The sequence below is a fragment of the Pipra filicauda genome, unplaced genomic scaffold (assembly GCF_003945595.2).
Source record: "Pipra filicauda isolate LSUMZ 115617 unplaced genomic scaffold, ASM394559v2 scaffold85_size2586006_pilon, whole genome shotgun sequence".
NCBI classification, from domain to species: Eukaryota; Metazoa; Chordata; class Aves; order Passeriformes; family Pipridae; genus Pipra; species Pipra filicauda.
Window position 1 is genome coordinate 1,162,627 of NW_024105042.1, and position 16,254 is coordinate 1,178,880.

Below are 16,254 nucleotides of genomic sequence, written 5' to 3' on the forward strand. Positions count from 1 at the left end.
TTTCCTCAGTAAAGGCTCTAAGCCTCATCTGCCCTAAATGTGAATTTTATTTCTACATCAACCACAATGACTCAGGAGCTGAGAGGCAGAGAAGCACAACTAAGATGATGTTTTTTTCTGTTTCCTGTCTGTCTATCCTGCAGTGCCACATGAGGACAGTGCCGACTGGCACAGCACTGAGGGTGTACCAGTGTCTTCTAGGAGTGCTTTCCTGATGAGTGAAAGCCTGGAAATGTATTGCAGGACAGAAAAGCACAGCTCTGTTGAGAAGAATATTAAGTCACCTAATCTTTCCTTTCTAGCCTAGAGTTTATGATATGATGATAATTAATCCTCTGTCAGTAGATTAAAAGTTGTTTCTAAGAAAGGAGGATTCCCAGTTTTTGTAGAAGTATCAAGCACATCAGCACATAATTTAAACCGGAGACTTCCTCTCTTATTTCCCATGACGTTTCTTTCCATTTTTAGAAAACCAGAGGAGCAGGTGGAGGGGGAAAAAATGCACTCCCAAGAACTTCTCCAGTCAGACATTTGCTCCTGCAAAATTGGAAGCAGATTGCCAAAGTGCCTGAGGCATGCTGGGGCTGGTGGTGAAACCCATGCCATCTGCACCCCCAGGGCAAGGAAGCTTAATTAAAGTCTTATCTCATAAGATCAGGCTTTTTTGTGTGACAATTAATGCACTGTCTTCCTGCTGGCAGCTGAATGGCTGTCTTTAAAATATGTAGGGTTTCACTGAGTCCCCAGCCGCCTCCTTCAGACAGGAACTGCTGGCGACAGGAGCGATGAGGGCTGGCTGATGTCAGGGTTCACTCAACAGATGCATGGTGGAGAAAGCAGTGACTTGTGCTGTGGGGGCAGCCAGTTCTCTGTGACCCTGTTGTCTGTGCTCCAGACAGACCTGACCTGACCTGGCCAGGCCTGCTGGCACTCCACTGGTCATGGCCGAGAGATGTGTTGTGGCATCGGCTGCTGGCACATTTGTTAACACCAAGGTGCTGTGATTTTTGTTCTCATTTCCTTTTTTCTCTTCTGAAGAAGTCTGGCTCGGGTCACAGAAGCATAGAATCATAGAATGGTTTCACTTTGGTTCAGATCTGCTGCTGCTGCCCAGACACGGCTGGATGCTTCCCTGAAGCCAAGCTGTTTACTTAATCTGTATATTAATAGGTGCTGATTTTGTGAACATAAACCCAGCCAGGTTGGATTAGCCCAGTTTCCCCCAGCCCAGTGTTTCCTTTTTCCAGCAGCAGTGACAGTGGTGCTCAGCACTGAGCATGACAAACCTATAATGACTTCTTCAGAGTATTATCCCAGCTTCCAGTGGTCTCTGGCTCATATGCTTCTTGTGCCTGATGTAGTGGCTTTTTATTTCATTTGTGTATTACTGGAGTTTGTATTTAATTTGCCTCAGTACTTCAAAGTAGAAGGTACTTAAGTCTGGATGGCATTGCAGAGCAAGGCTTATAGTCACAGAAGAGCTTGAGCAGGAATTGCATCTCATGTCTGTGTGAGTGCTTCAAGAGGGCTACATCCTCCATAGTGTCTTTCTGCATGGGGTGTCAGGCTTTTAAAGAAAGAAGGCCCTGACTAACTCTTCCATTCCCCAGGGATGTGTCTTGTTGGAGAGTGTATGACATTGATTGTGACTGCAAGTCACCCACTGCAAGTGGGTGAGCCCTTCAGCCAGTGCTGGAAAGTAAAGGAATGCCATTTTTTTTTCCCCATCCCCTGCATTTCACTCTAAACCCATGCCTGGACATTACATGTGCATGACTCAAGAGTGGGATCATGCCCACTTCTTGGGAAGTGTTACCCATTTTCTGCATTTCATCCCCTGTCCAGTAGACATTTTGACTCATTAGAGAATTGTACAGAAGTGTAGAGCAAGAGAATTATTTTGACAAGTTCAGTTCTGCTTCTGTAAGGGTTCAAAGCTTATGTCCCATGCTAGTCCTAAAATGTGTAGGCTGACAATTTTGAAAAATTTAGAGCATTATGCTGGAATGATGTGGGTGAAGTTTATTGAATAAATCTGACATGGGATAATAAAACGAATAAATGAAAAAATAGACCTCTGTCCACTGGAATCTGTGAGGAAGCAGAGGAGGGAGGCAGGTTCCAGATGCAAAGTTCATGGTAATTTTTTTGCAAGATGAAGGTCCTCCATCCATTTCACCTGTCCTGGAAAGACAAAGTACAAATGGACCCTGGTAAATGAAGGGTGCAAATATTTAACCATTTGTTGTTTTTGCAGACTGTCTCTGTCAGAGCCTGGTGATTTGCATGGCTGAGAAGCAGGTTTGACTCCTGCTGTGTGGATGTGTTTGTTGTTCCCCCGCTGCTGCCGGGCACAGGAGCAGGGACAGGCAGAGGCTGTCTGAGAGTTTGTGGGAATACTTGGGAAGCAAGAGGAGGTCTGCAGAATGTTCTGTATCAGGGGCATGATCCTTCTGGCCCTCTGTAGCACTCATACCTGGGTGACTCCTCATTGCATTGTACCAGCTTAGAGAAATTCCATCAGAGGTAACTAGGCCAGTGGTTTTGCTAAGGCTGCAAGAAACTGCAATGGAAACAGGAGGAGTGGGCTACACAGGGGAAGATTTCCAGAAGTTGTCTCGTCTGTAAACATGAAAGTGCAGGATCTGGGTATCTTTACTGGTAACCTGAGTGAGTTACCAAACAAACTGTGTTTTCCCCAGTAAATGTGTGCTGCCCACTGGAATTGGTGTCTCTGGATGATTTCCCTTTTAACTGTAGGCTTGGAATTAGTTTAGTGTGATTTAAGGTCTTCTGGGCTCATTGGGCCTGATTTTCTTAATTTGTTTAAGAATTTTTGCCAATGTGAAAGAAAGAGCAACTTCATAGACCTCTCTTCCCAGTGGTATTTTATTTATGAACCTTTTGATCTCCCAAACACACCTCTGGTGAGTGTTTGTCCAGTATGTACAATCCTGTGTTCAAAAAAGACCTCTCAGGTCAGCGGTTCACAAAAATATCGATCTCTCCTTACCCAACCCTCTGGGAAGATTTTGGCCAGCATTTGCTGACTTGTGTATTTGTGTGTGTCAGTCCTAATTGAGGGAAGCATCTTTGTGCAGGGAAGATCTTAAGATGTGAAGTCCCATTGTCACAAACATTTACCTGGATTTGTCACATGCCGTCATGTTTTCCCAACTGTATGTGACTTTAAGTAGAAGCTTAGGGGCTTTTCTGTACTGAGACTTGAGTACCCGAATGGACACCACCTAAATAAAAATTAAATGAGCAAGTCACATCCACGCCAGGAAGTACTGGTCATTCTTTTATTAATGTTCACTATGTGAGAGACCATACTTCAAAAACATAATTACCTCCCTCTTGGTCTCTCAGTCATGCCTTTCTGTCAAGGTTTAATTCTTGAACCTGTTGAGACACGTACACAGACATTTCTCTCTCTGTCCCTTGTACAACTAAACTAGTGTTCATTGAAGATGGAGTGATAGTCCTGGTCAAGAATAAGAGTTTAAGTGAAATACCTTCAAACTTTATCTGTATTTTTTTAATCTACATTTCAGAATCCTCACACACTTAGACCTGCTGCAGTTATGAGGGTTAGTTATTTGCAACACCCCTCTCAGCACCTGGAGCAGGGCCTGGCTTTCCATTGCCTTGTGGTCCTTCCATGCCAGAAGCCCTTACATGTTTCAGTTGGTTCCAAAACTCTGCACCCTCTTTCCTTCTTCCCTCAGTTCTTTATTTTTTCTCACTTCTTCTCCAGTCTGAGTCACTACCATGCACTCTTCATCCACTTCTCTGCCTGACTATCAGTGTTTGCCATCCACCCTCTATACTTCAGTGCATTAATTCAAGCTTGGAGTTACTTGAGGCTCTCAACCAAACAGAAGATGTTTTCACATAGATGAAACAATTTACTTCTTTGTCCTGAGAACTTATCTATTTTAATTCCACCTTCCCCCTTGCTGGACTCATGACCATTCCCAAACATCTGGCACTAGTGATTAATATTAATGAAAATGATAAACAATGGAGAACTTACATGAAAAGTCAGAGAGTCATAACCATGCATTACTGTGAGCTGACTGTGTATTTGTGTGCAGATCTGGACATTAGGGATCTAAAAGATGTGCATCTGAAGTGCCTCAACAGGGTGTGTAGAGACAGTCAGTGATTCACTCCATGAAGAGCCAGACATCCATAGAAAGGTAGACAAAGGACCCCCTGAAGGTGCTTTCTCTAATGATTATACAAGTTGACAGACAAGTACGACCAGTCTCCCATTTAAGATGCATGACCTTCAGTGGGGTGAACTCATTCTGTGCCTATATACACACACACCTACACATGTGCTGTTTATCTCTACATATATGTCTGTAGTCAGTTTTTTATAAATGTATCCGCATAAATGCAACCCACAGCACTCAATGCATCGTTACAAGCACCTGCAGGGTTTTATACCCATGTGCATGTGTTCCATGAAACCTTTGAGCTGTAATACAGTCCCACAGAGCTGTTTCCAGTTCATGTAACCTTAAGCCATGAACCCCTGCCTGCTCTTGGTGCTCTGTTGGCTCCGAATGCCATGTGTGGCACCCAGCAGCCTTCCTGCCGGTGGGCTGGTGCTGTGTGAGCAGCCAGCCCTCCTCAGCTCCGAGGGCTGCCTGCTCATGCCCTGCCTGATGTTACAGCTTTTCAAGTCATGCACTCTGCGAGACTGTCCGTAACCTGTAATATAGAGAGACAGACATCGTTACAGGCTGAAATAGCACATAAAAGCCTGTCTTCTAAGGAGCACGTGAGGGCTGAGCAGCGCACGTCCGCCTTCGCACGCCGAGCAAGGAAACGCGCTGTTACTGATAATACTTGATGGTTGTGCAAGGCTGAATTCTGCTCACTGGCACTTTTTATCTCTCACCTTTCCTGTGTAAGTTCCTTGCTGTTTCTGGATGCTTGCTGTTTGTAGCTGTGTGCATTTACCTCTGGTTTCCACATCCCCAGAAGAATGTCACTTCCCTGTCCTTTCTGTCCTTTCATCATCTCTTTTCCTCTTTGTCTTTACACATCTCTCCTTCAGGCTGTTGCAGCTCTGTCATGCTGGAAATACCAGAAACTTGCATTTTCCCCTTTCAGAGTAACAGTGGTGTCCCTCATCACCTAAATGCACTTTTTGTTTCCTTGCTGGAATCCCATTGGCCTTGGCTTGTTCCTGGGTAGATGTTGTGTATTTGCTGAAGACACATTTGTTTCTCTAAAGAGCTTTGCTTCTCCCTGGTGCTATCCAAAATTAATAGATGGATTTTGACTGCTTTTATACTCTTTGTTTGCACTTTTTTACCCTTTCTTACCGCTTCTTAGGGTTTTGTTCCTTAAGAAAAACAAGTAAAAATTGATTGGCTGGACTATACACCTCAGCTTCCCAAAAAACATGCAATGGCAAGTTACTATGGGGTGGATTTCAGTCCGTCTCCGTGCACAGGGCTGGAAATTGCAGCACTTTGGGAGATGATTCAGAAGCAGGAGAGCCAGCCCTGCCCCAGGGTGGGAAGGTGGATGCTGGATGTGGAAATGACTTTGATTTTTATCCATTCCCTGCAAAGGCCTGGAGTCATGGAGGTGGTTTTCAGTTATCCCCCTTTGTCTCAGCAGGACCACAGTGCTTCTGGAGATTTACAGGCAGCCAACCACTGATTCAGGGGGTTCAGATTTCCTAAAGCTTACCTTGATTTAGAAACAAAAGTCTCCACAGCAGCTTGGTAGGATTTGTGTTCCTCCATCACTGAAAATCCACTCAGTCCTCCAGTATTGATATCTGGAACTTGGTTGTTGGAAAGGGTGAGCACCTGTGACCTGTAGGGAAATGGTGACTCTTTGAGAAGGCGTCTGATGTCCAAGAGCCCCCGTGATGGGTGTAACTCGGGTATTTGTGTTTCTCTAGTAATGATACGTATCATTTGCAGTGCTTGCTCTTGCCCCATTGACTGTGCAAGATCGAGCCCTTTGGGATTTCAAAACACACTGTAGATATTGAATAGCTGAGCCTCCTAACCTTTCTGCAGATTAGGTAAGTGTTATTGCTCAGCATTGAAAGGGTGTAACTGAAGATATATCCCAGCTGAATTTGATGGAAAGAGGTTAAGTAACCTGCCCTAACCAAAAAGGGCATTAGTAATAGAGCCATTGCTAAATCTCAGCCCCATCCACTGATGGTTAGACAGTATTGCTTTGCCGTGTACATCTGTCTCCTGTTTGAGATGCAAATGAATAAAACAACATGCTTTAATGTTGTCTATGTCATTGTTAGCCCATGCTGTGGAGGCATTTCTCTTTCAAAATGCTGTGATCATTATTCCTGGGCAGTTCCTGACTTTCCAGCGTTATTCCTGGTTTGCCAGCTGGATGCATGTGTTTACATAGAATAGAAGTAAGGGCAGAGAACTCTCACCTTTGCTGTGCTTTTAGGCAAGATTGAACAGACAGCGGTGGGGACCAGGGCATCCTTAGTTCTCATAAAAGTGCTTTTCCTGCTGTTACATTTCATCCTGTGTTAGTGCAGCAGTCAGTGGTGCATGCCCCAGCACTTGGACCCACCAGCTTCTGTATCTGATGCTGCTTCCTCATTGCTAGGCATCTTCTTCTGCTCTATAGTGCATGTGACCAAGGGCCAGGACCTCGTTCTTCACAGGCCTAGTGATACCAAATGGATTTTCCTAGTATTTTTATATCATCCCTCCACCAGGGAAAAGAGGGAGGACACACTTGACTTTGAATTTCTGACCACCTCAAAAAAAAGACACCATCATTTAATACTGGAGACCTGCAGTTTCCGAGCAGTATTTTTTCAGCTCTTTTCCTTCACATCCCCAAGCAAAAGTGGACTTGGAAACAAATCTGGCCACTTCTAAAGCCTGGTTAAAAACAGCTGTGAGGGTAACCAACTGCCCTGTCCTGCCTTTGTGCTTTGCTTGGGCCTTCTGGTGTGTCTGACCAAGATCAGTCAGATGTCTCATGGTTAGTATAACCTGTTTGCCCTAATGCATCTTCATTTAGCTCTGGTGCAGTTTTTCATCCATCTTTCAAGATTGTTTGTCCTATTTTCAACTAGCAGAAGAGCCAGACAATCTCATTTTGTCAAACAGGTTTACAGCAACTCTAAGAAGCTTGGTCTATATTTAACCTGTGGCCTATTTTCAGCATAACACAGGAGGAGGTGAAGTCCAGCCTCTTTTCTGCTCCTGCTTGACATTTCTGGAGGCAATCACAGAGCCCCCCCTGTGTGGGCTGGAGACAGCTCTTTGGCCTCTTTTAGTACCACCAAGCTATAGATTCTGAACAGCAAATTCATAGCACATTTCTGCCTTGTGTGCTTGTCTTGTTGAAGTTTCTCTTTCCAGTACACTTTGACATAGTGCGGTTGACTGTACATAACTGTTGCTGAATGTGACAAGCACTGTGTACCTCTGCCATGGCAAGTGCCTGGACATTGTTAGCCAGGACGTGCTGTGAAACCTTCATGCAGAAACAGCCTCTCTGTGATTTGGTTTTTTTTTTGGTTGGCGTTTTTTTCCAGACGCTTAATCAAACTTCCTTTCCTGTTAATTTAGGAGCAGTGTGTTGTTTGGTTTGGTTATGGGATTTTTTTTTTTTAGAAAACTCTGCTTTTTCTGTTGACAGTGCTTAATGGAAAGCTTTATGAAGCACATTAACCTTTTGTATTAGTGGGTGTTGATTTTCACTGCTTGAATTTGTGGGCCTGTAAACCCATTGATTGAGGTGCTGTCCAAGCCCATGTCACAGAGACTGTCCCAGCCACAGAACACTTATCTACTCAGTGTTATGGTTTTGCACATGTAGACCAAATTCTGCTCTTGTACACATGGCAGAAAAATTACATTGGCTGGCTCTAAGAACCACTGCTTGTCTGAATTCATTGCATCCTACTTGACATTTGCAGTGAAGACATTCTGTTTCCTTTCTTCTCAGGTAAGTAGCCAGGTGTGATGTTTTCTGTTAGTATTCCTTTCCCCCTACCAGGGCTGTTTTACCTCCTCTTGCTTGGTAGCTTATATGTTTGAGGCCATGTTTTGAACTTGACTTGTCTAAGTGCTTCTCCCTCCCTGTTTTGTTTTACAGGCACTGGTTCGGCTTCCTCCTCATATTTCCCAGTGCGATGAAGTCTTCAGGTTTTTCGAGGCTCGCCCGGAAGACCTTAACCCTCCAAAAGAGTAAGTGCTGTGATGGATTTCCAGTGCTGCCCAGTACATTTTGATTAGCTGGAAGGAAAAGGTCATTTGTTTTTATTACTGGTGTGTAGGTGTGGGAACTGATTTTGTAGCTTTCGAGCACTACCTAGAGAATGCCCAGCAGTCACGCACAACGTTGGGTGTGTGGAGGACAAGGGAGTCAAGCAACCCTCAGACACAATTTTCAGCCATCCTCCACCCACCTTCACATTGTTTCTTGCTGATGATTCTAATGAGGGAACCTCCCCTGGCTTATGGGTTTTACCTGATAGTTATCACCAAAAAGTCATTTAGTTCCCAAAAGCATTGGCTGAATATCAGGGGGAAATCCTGCCAGTAAGCACTTGGCTAATAATCACCATCTGCTTCTTTAAATGTACTCCTGCCCAGAGATACTTAGTTATTTGAAGGGAGGAAGACTGTGGTCCAGATCCAGAATTGTCTCTAGAGAGTCTATTCTTTCTAAGCAGGAAGCCAAAAAAAGGCAGAGAAAAGAGTTCCCATTAAACATGAAACAGAATTGCAGCCTTTCCCTTGCAGCAGACAGGCTGATTCATGCTGATGCAGTTAGGGTTCAGAGGACTAATTTATCCAGGGAAAGCATTGGCAGAAGGGTATTTACAAGCAACAGTGCTGCCTTGCTTGGTATTTCCTTTTCTCCCTCATACTGAACAGGATGTTTTATTGTGGTCCATAATAAGATTTTGACTTGATTCCATTGTGTTTTTTGCTGCTTTGTTGCATGATTTGAAACTTGATTGCAGGCTGCATTACCGTAATTTGCTTTCTCTGGTGTTTGTGCAGCCAATTGGATAAGGGGAAATGTATGTAAAGCTCCTGGGTTTTGGGCACTTAAATGCATGCAAACCTTTACTAAGTGGAAAGATTCGTATTGGCTTCAACTCTCTGTTCCCATGGTGGTAGAAGGGAGAGAACCTTTACAATTTGATTTCCCAAACTTCGTCTCCTGCACATGCATGGTTTTATACAAGGGGATGTATTAGCATGCATACTAAAAAAAACCACTACTGGTAAAGCTGAGAGCAAAGTCTTTTTTGTTTCTTAAATGAGGAAAAGAGCGGTTTTTAATTTAAAACCTGGATAAAGAGCTGCTTTATTTTAGTTTCCTAGTCAGCCTTGTTTTAGAAAAATGTTTGGCATGAAAAAATACAGTTGCTTGTACACTGTTAAACATATCTTGCAAACTTAGAAACCATTGCAACAAGGTAAGCCTACACTGTGAGACCTGCTGACTATCAGTTTCCATTTAGAGTCTGTAAGTATATTTGCAAAGGTTGCTTGATCCCACAACTACCTTCAATGCAGAGACACGTGGGCCGGGCAGAAATAGACACTCAGAAGATTAGTGATGTCCCAAGAGCTATGGAGGACTTCACATGGAGAATCTCAAATGGATGTTGAGAGTCTGATTTAAGCTCCTGACTGCCTTCTGTACTGATACAGATCTTACAGTGCCTCTGCAAGGCAGGGGATTGGCACCAAAGCCCACCCTCAGACTTGCACTAGTTGCTTTCCCTTTTCCCACCTCCAACTTGTTGAGGGCCTTTTGCTGAGCTCCCAATTCGACAGCCTTGCACCAATTTTCAAGTTATCCCTTCACTCCCCTCTGGAAAAACAAAAAAGAGTAAATGTTCTCAGCCCAAGCCTTGCATCCTATTCCAACCTAGTAATAAGTGTGATTTATTTCCCTGGAAAATGTAGAGCAATAACCTGATTAAATCTCACTTCACTAATGTCTGCAAGACATTAATCTAACTGGGTTTAAACAAATCCTACCTCATCTTCTGTAAGCAAACAGATCTTAGAGAAGGTGTCTAAGGTTTCTGCTGGGAGTGCTTCACAAAAGATGTATTGTTGAAACTGAAGATTAGTCTCTACAAAAAGATGATGTAAAAGCCAACAGAAACATCTTAGTGTTTTTCTTCTATGAACTGAGGGGGAAGGGAGGAGATCTGAGGCTCACTGGACCACTGTGTAGGGTCCGGGGGAAGGACACCTCCAGGGCTATTCTGAACCTTAGCAGACACTGCAGGAAGGAGCACAATCAGACAGAGAAATCCCAATTTCTTTGCTCATTTTGCTACTCTGCCAAGCCCCTCCAGAAACAGTGGGCCAGTGACGCCCAAGCCCTAGGAATTCAGGCTTCCCTGGGCCTTGTGGTCCATCATTCATCTCACTGGGGGTGGTAGGGCTGTAGCCTGGGGGCAGCATCTACACTATCCTAATTATTTCATCTATTTCTCAGCTGCTTCTTTAAGCCCTCAGCGCAGAGGTAGTTTGTATGTTGATCTATCAGCATAGACATGGCATTCTTCTTGCTGAGTTGAAGAAGAACAAGCAAGAGACTCAGCTACCAAGGGATGGCAGGACAGAATAGCTTGTGTTACCTTCATGTCTTCCTTCTGTGTGCAATGAGACAATCTTTAGTTTCATGTTGACCTACTCAGTTTTTCTGCAGCTGCCTGGCCTCATAAGACAAAGCTTGACCTAGAGTTTAATTAACTAATTTCCAGGAGTGTAGCCTTAATCCCATGGGCATTTGGGTTGCTCAGCCTAGAGAGTCCATTGGCTTATTGCATGTCTGCAGAGCAGCGATTGAGCATATGCTTCCAGACAAAAAAACATGGAAGCTTAAACTTCAAGGGAAGAGGCACAAAAAAGTGCCACACCTGGGATGTGAGAGAGGTATCCATGCCTTTAGCTGCTAATCCGTGACTTGTGATGATGCACTAATCTATGTATTGGTGCAGTAATTCAGCTGCAAAGCTGTGCCCTTCACTCCTGTTCTACTGTCCTGAAAGAAACCAAAATTCCCCTGTTGTCCCTTAGGCACTTTTACAGACGTGATGCTGGCTTCTTTCTTACAACCCTTCATCTGCCCTACCCTTGCCTCCTCCCTGCTTCTTTGTGCAGTCCTCTATGGGTTATGCCGTGTTTGGTTTGCCAGCTGCTCCCTACAGAGTCATTTCCTACTGCTGCCGTGCTCTGATTGCCCTCAGTGCTGAGCAGCACACACAGTCCAACTGTAATAAAAGCAGGGCTTTCCCAACACTGTATTAATCCAGCCAATTTGTTCAGTTGGATTCACAGCTTAGGTTTTCCGTTTCCTGTTTTGGTGATGGTCCAGGCTTTCGAGTCCTGTGACAATAGGCACAAGGTATTCCTTTCAGCCCATTAAACCTCTCCTGGGTACAGTAGCTTACAGGCAGAGACCTCAAGACATGTCTCAAGAAATCTCATTGTTTGAACTGGCTGACAGTCTCCTCTGAGCCTGCTCCTGCCTATGGAAACAGCTCTAGGTCAGATAGCTCCCAACAGCAGGTTTCCTTAATGCTGCATGGGACAGACCATAGGAGGACACTAAATTCCTCTGTGGAATGGTCTGGGAGCTCTCTCAGGCTGTTTCACATGGTGAAAACATGGCATTTTCAAGGGAGCTTCAGGCCATGGGAGCACTGATGAGCAAGGCAGGGTTTGGAGCTCCAGTGCCAGTGTTCCCAGGGCAGCTGCTTCACTCCACTCTGTGAATTAGCTGCAGAGGAATCAAGCATCAAACATTCAGCCGTGTACAGGAGGAGCAGCTTTCAACTGCTTAGGTTTCTAATATGTGGCATTTTAGTGCTTGAGCAAACATCAATGTCTGTAGGCACATGGGTGGGCTTGTGTCTTTTACCATGCCTATGTAAGGACCAGATTCTGCACTGCTATGGGAAGAGACAATGCTATGGGAAAAGACATTGTAAAGTGAGAAGGAAGTGCATTTTTATTTATCCATTGTTCCAAGTTAAAACACCATGCCACTGAAAGCCATTCATTTACTGGATACTTCTGTTAATAATTATAATTACTGATAACTAAAACAGAGGTGGATTAATTTCAGATTTCTACTGGGGATTTAAATTCAAGGCTGAGGTCAGGCCAGGGCTCACAGTCAACAAACAAAATCTCAGAAACCAATTTTTTTAATAGTTCTTTTTTACTAGAAATAACAGAAGTACTCAAAGAGTAGGATTAATCAATTAGACACTGCATATGGTCCACTGCTTTTAGGGTTTTTTTGTAGATAGGTTCAAAATATCACAGCCAGACCACTCTTGTGAGAGTTTGTTTTTTCTTTCTGGGTCTAGATCTAGTCTAAAAAGTAGATCAAGAGCCAAGGATTCAGTTCTCCAGTACTCCCTCTACAGAAATGCATGCAGGCTCAAACAAGATTTCTGTTTAAACTACCGCTATTAATATTAACAGCTGAATTTAAAGCAGTGTTCAATATCTGAGAATATTTTGCCTGGAAGAACCATAACACAATTTTCAAACAATATGCAAATCCAGAAAAACTAGGGGACTTATTAGGTACGCAGCATAATATTACAAGGGTTGATACAGAAAATGGATTTATTGCTGAAGGTGCCTTTACTAAAGAACAGAAATTATTGTGGTCTGTAGCCATGAGCTTTACTGATCCTATCTTTATTGCATAAATATTGGTGTAACGCTCAGATACTCTGATGCCAGGCAGCCACTGTAAAATGGAAGCTGCATTCTCCCTTTATTCTTCATGTATTACATGTCCTGATAATGACACTGGAAAGAAGTTGCCAGGGTAATGCAGTGATCATGTTAAGGAAACTGCTTTAGTTTATGAGCCTACTGGTGCTAAAGCACAATTCTCTAATACACCTTTTTTTCTAAGAGCATGACTGTGTTTACATAGAAATATTTCTGTTTCCCAAATGTACTTTGATCTGCTCTGTAATAATAATTCAGTTACCTATTGGTAGAGGAGGAAAGTTGTTCATGTGTAAAATATCTACATTTATTCTTATTTGTTTGATATTATGGAAATATTTTCTCTTACAGTTCATCTCTTATATTTCACCCCTTTTGAATTGTTTTTCCCAACACATTGGACAGCTGAGCCTCTGAGCAGATGTGTTATGAGAAAAGCTGAAATTCTTTTTTTGTGATTGCTCTTTTTTACAGGACTTACAGTACAGATAATTTCCACATCCTTTAGGAATGTGGTCAGCACCATTTGATGACAATTGGTGTTACAGTCTGCACTTGGCACTGTTATGATGACTTCTCAATGCGTGCATTTTATTTGGGAAATTCGTTCCACTTCAGAGATGCAGAATGGTAATTAATTTCCCTAAGAAATGCAAAGATGGAGGTTTTATTTTTCTGTGATTTTTTTTCCTCCCGGAAAGTAAATTACAAAAAATGGAGCAGAAAAAGCACTCAATAAAGATGGTGACAGGATAAAGCAATTAAAACCCACTGTTCTGAAGAGAAGAAAAAGTTAATATTTTCAAAAAATGGTTTATTCACCTTTACCAAGATTTAGGTAGCTAAGGATGCAACAACGTGTTAGGGCTGAGATTGCTAAGAACTGTGCTTGGCTACTCCTAACTAGTCACTCAGCTCTCACTGATTTCACTGGGAATTAGGTACCTCAGCTCTTTGAGATCTGTGTAGTAGAGCACCTGTGTTTATTTTCTCAGTTGTGCTTGTTTTAGGGCTGCATTTACTACAAATACTTGGCCTCAGCACCTAAAATTGTTGAGAAAATGTTTTTTTCAGCTTCTAAATCGCAGAAGTGCTTTACAGTGTCCTGCTCCCGGTGTGGGATTGTCACAAATATGTGGCTGAGAGGTCAGGCAGCCTTGTGCCCCAGAAATAGAGGAGTCCAGTGTGGCTGATCCCCAGTTGTGCCCCCTCTGACCTGGAGAGCAGGAGCTCAGTCTCTGGGGCGCAGCCATTGTCAGATGGGGCTCTGGATACCCCGACAGTGTGTGCTGCCTTTCATCAGTGCTTATGATCTTTGGAAGGTCTCACTTGGAGATCGTTATCTTAAATAAACTAAGCCAATGCAGGAATGGAAAAAAGGAAATAACAGATTCATTACTTGTTCTCTTCTTTAGTTTCACATGGGACTTTCCCTTTTGTTTGCAACCTATAAACGATTTGTACTGGAATATCAAGTAGAGGATATTGAAATTTGCTACTGGCTGCAGCATTGGTGATACAAGCAAATAACTCAGCCTTCCTGAGAAAAGATTTGAATCTTTTTTGCTACTCATGCAGAAAATGAAAAAAGAAATTATATGCAGATAAATATCAAGCAGCAACTACAAAAGAAAGCAGTAGAAGTGTGGCAGTTGGAACAGCATATGTTACTGCTGTTACTGTACAGCAAGAGCTTTTATCCCTTGCCTTGAGTATCACATTTGGGTTTGCTCATGCTTTTAGGTCTGACTGTGAAAGGACACAGAGCTGAGAGGAGCAAAGACAGTTTAATGTATTGACACTTGGCACTGGCGGCCAAATGTACAGAAATAGCTTTTGCCTGGATTGGTTATGAGCAGGCTGCAGGGTTTAAAAGTCACGGGCACAGGATGGATTAAGAATAACCAGACTTAGTTGAAATTCATCATTATGAGAATGAGATCAGAGCCTTGCCAAAACCCAGCAGCTTCAGCAGAGGCAACGGACACTGCCTCATTGAGGCCAAACACGAGAGTAGTGTCAGTGCTAGATTAGTTCACTGTTTATGAGCACAAATTCAAAATAATTTTTTTTTGTTTCTCTGTAGAAGAGTAGTGACTGAAGAGGTGTTTTGAAATGTGGAGATATTGCCTTTAGAAAAACTATATGCCAGGCCTGTTGGCTCAAGGGCTTTTTTCCTGTCCAGTTATTTTTGTTCTTATACTAAAGGAACAATCACTGCTGATAATTTGCCAATGTTTTTTTTGTAGATTAGAAAGTAATAGTTTGCTTAATGTTTAACTTAACACATAAAATTCCTTCCTTGCGGTGAAGAGAAGTTGAGTGGTTAATGCAGGGGGTTGGGAAATCTGCTTCTTACTGTCTCATTGATTTATTTTGTGATGTTGGAAAGGCCTCTCACATCTCCTTGCTGTACCTGCAGATTGATTGCAGTGGTATGGTTTCAGAGATTTGCTAAGAGGATTTGATTCTGGTAATGTTCATTCCTGACATAATATGTTTTTAGAAATGATCAGTTAGAAAAATAATTTGTTTTAAAATCATCAGTCAACATTGGAAGAAACATTACTTCCAAAATTTGTCAGGAAAGTTTGTTGTGGTGGTGTTTCTAGATGCAAAAGCAGTTAGGAAGTCAAAAGGAGTAAATATGCTCACCTGGCAGTGGGGGAAGCCTGGGCTAATGAGGCAGGATGGGAGCAGAACCAAAATAACTGGATTCAGAGGTTATCAAGCTTGTTGTGAAAGATTTAGGGCACCAGTTGTCCTTGAGCCCTCACTTGTAGAGAGGTTTGGCTCAGTGTCACAGGATCTTCTGGAGTTCTCTGTTTAAAGACTGGTGATACTTGGTTTGCCTGTACCTGGTTTGGATACTTGCCCCAGAATAGGGGCAGCCCACAGGGTTGAATGGCCCATGCTGATAGACACAAGAGAGATCTTTAGGTTTGTGTGGAAGACAAGTGTCCAGTCCTGCTGTGCTTTGTGGATAAGCCTGGAACTGAGGAGAGGAAGAGGGATGGGGACTTCCTCTTATCTGGATTTCTTGTTCTGGTGAGCCCCTGCTAGCAGGTTAATTGCATGCACTGAGATATGTGTCACCATTGACTCATGACCTGCCAGGCAGGAGGAGATGGGGTGGGGTTTTCTATTCACTGACATGACGGAATTGAATATAGCCTGTCTTGTCCTCTGTGTGTTACTTCTCTGGAAGACAAGACTAGGCAGCTTATGTTGCAAATATAATTATATCATGGAGAAGAATTCAGCTTGTCATTGCTGTGTCTATATTTAATATGGTCACACTATTGTTTAATGAAAATCTTTTTCCACTCCGAAGAGGAAGGCACTGGGGACAGACGTGCTCAATGGGGTGTTTGCTGCCAGGGTGATAAATTATCCCCCAGTGGCGCCTGGGGTCAGATGGGATTTTTCAGTGCTCTGCTCTTCCTATTGTTGATTGCTGTGTAATTTTGACATTGCTTATCTAGAG

The 16,254-nt window shown here is 43.1% G+C and overlaps 1 protein-coding gene and 1 long non-coding RNA gene across 3 annotated transcripts in view; one reads left to right on the plus strand and one right to left on the minus strand.

Annotated features, from left to right (window-relative positions):
- SH3PXD2A (SH3 and PX domains 2A) overlaps positions 1–16,254 on the plus strand; it is a 246,803-nt gene that overhangs the window by 105,260 nt on the left and 125,289 nt on the right. For both annotated transcript variants that reach the window (XM_039390702.1, XM_027738618.2), the window contains exon 5: positions 8,131–8,222. In XM_039390702.1, coding sequence (XP_039246636.1) covers positions 8,131–8,222 — 92 coding nt within the window. The remainder of the gene's footprint in view (positions 1–8,130; positions 8,223–16,254) is intronic.
- Positions 2,007–5,843, minus strand: LOC120325158. The gene is made up of 3 exons (XR_005567038.1): positions 5,719–5,843; positions 3,145–3,248; positions 2,007–2,184 (listed from the first exon to the last, which is right to left on the minus strand). It is a non-coding gene; the product is annotated as an uncharacterized LOC120325158 (long non-coding RNA).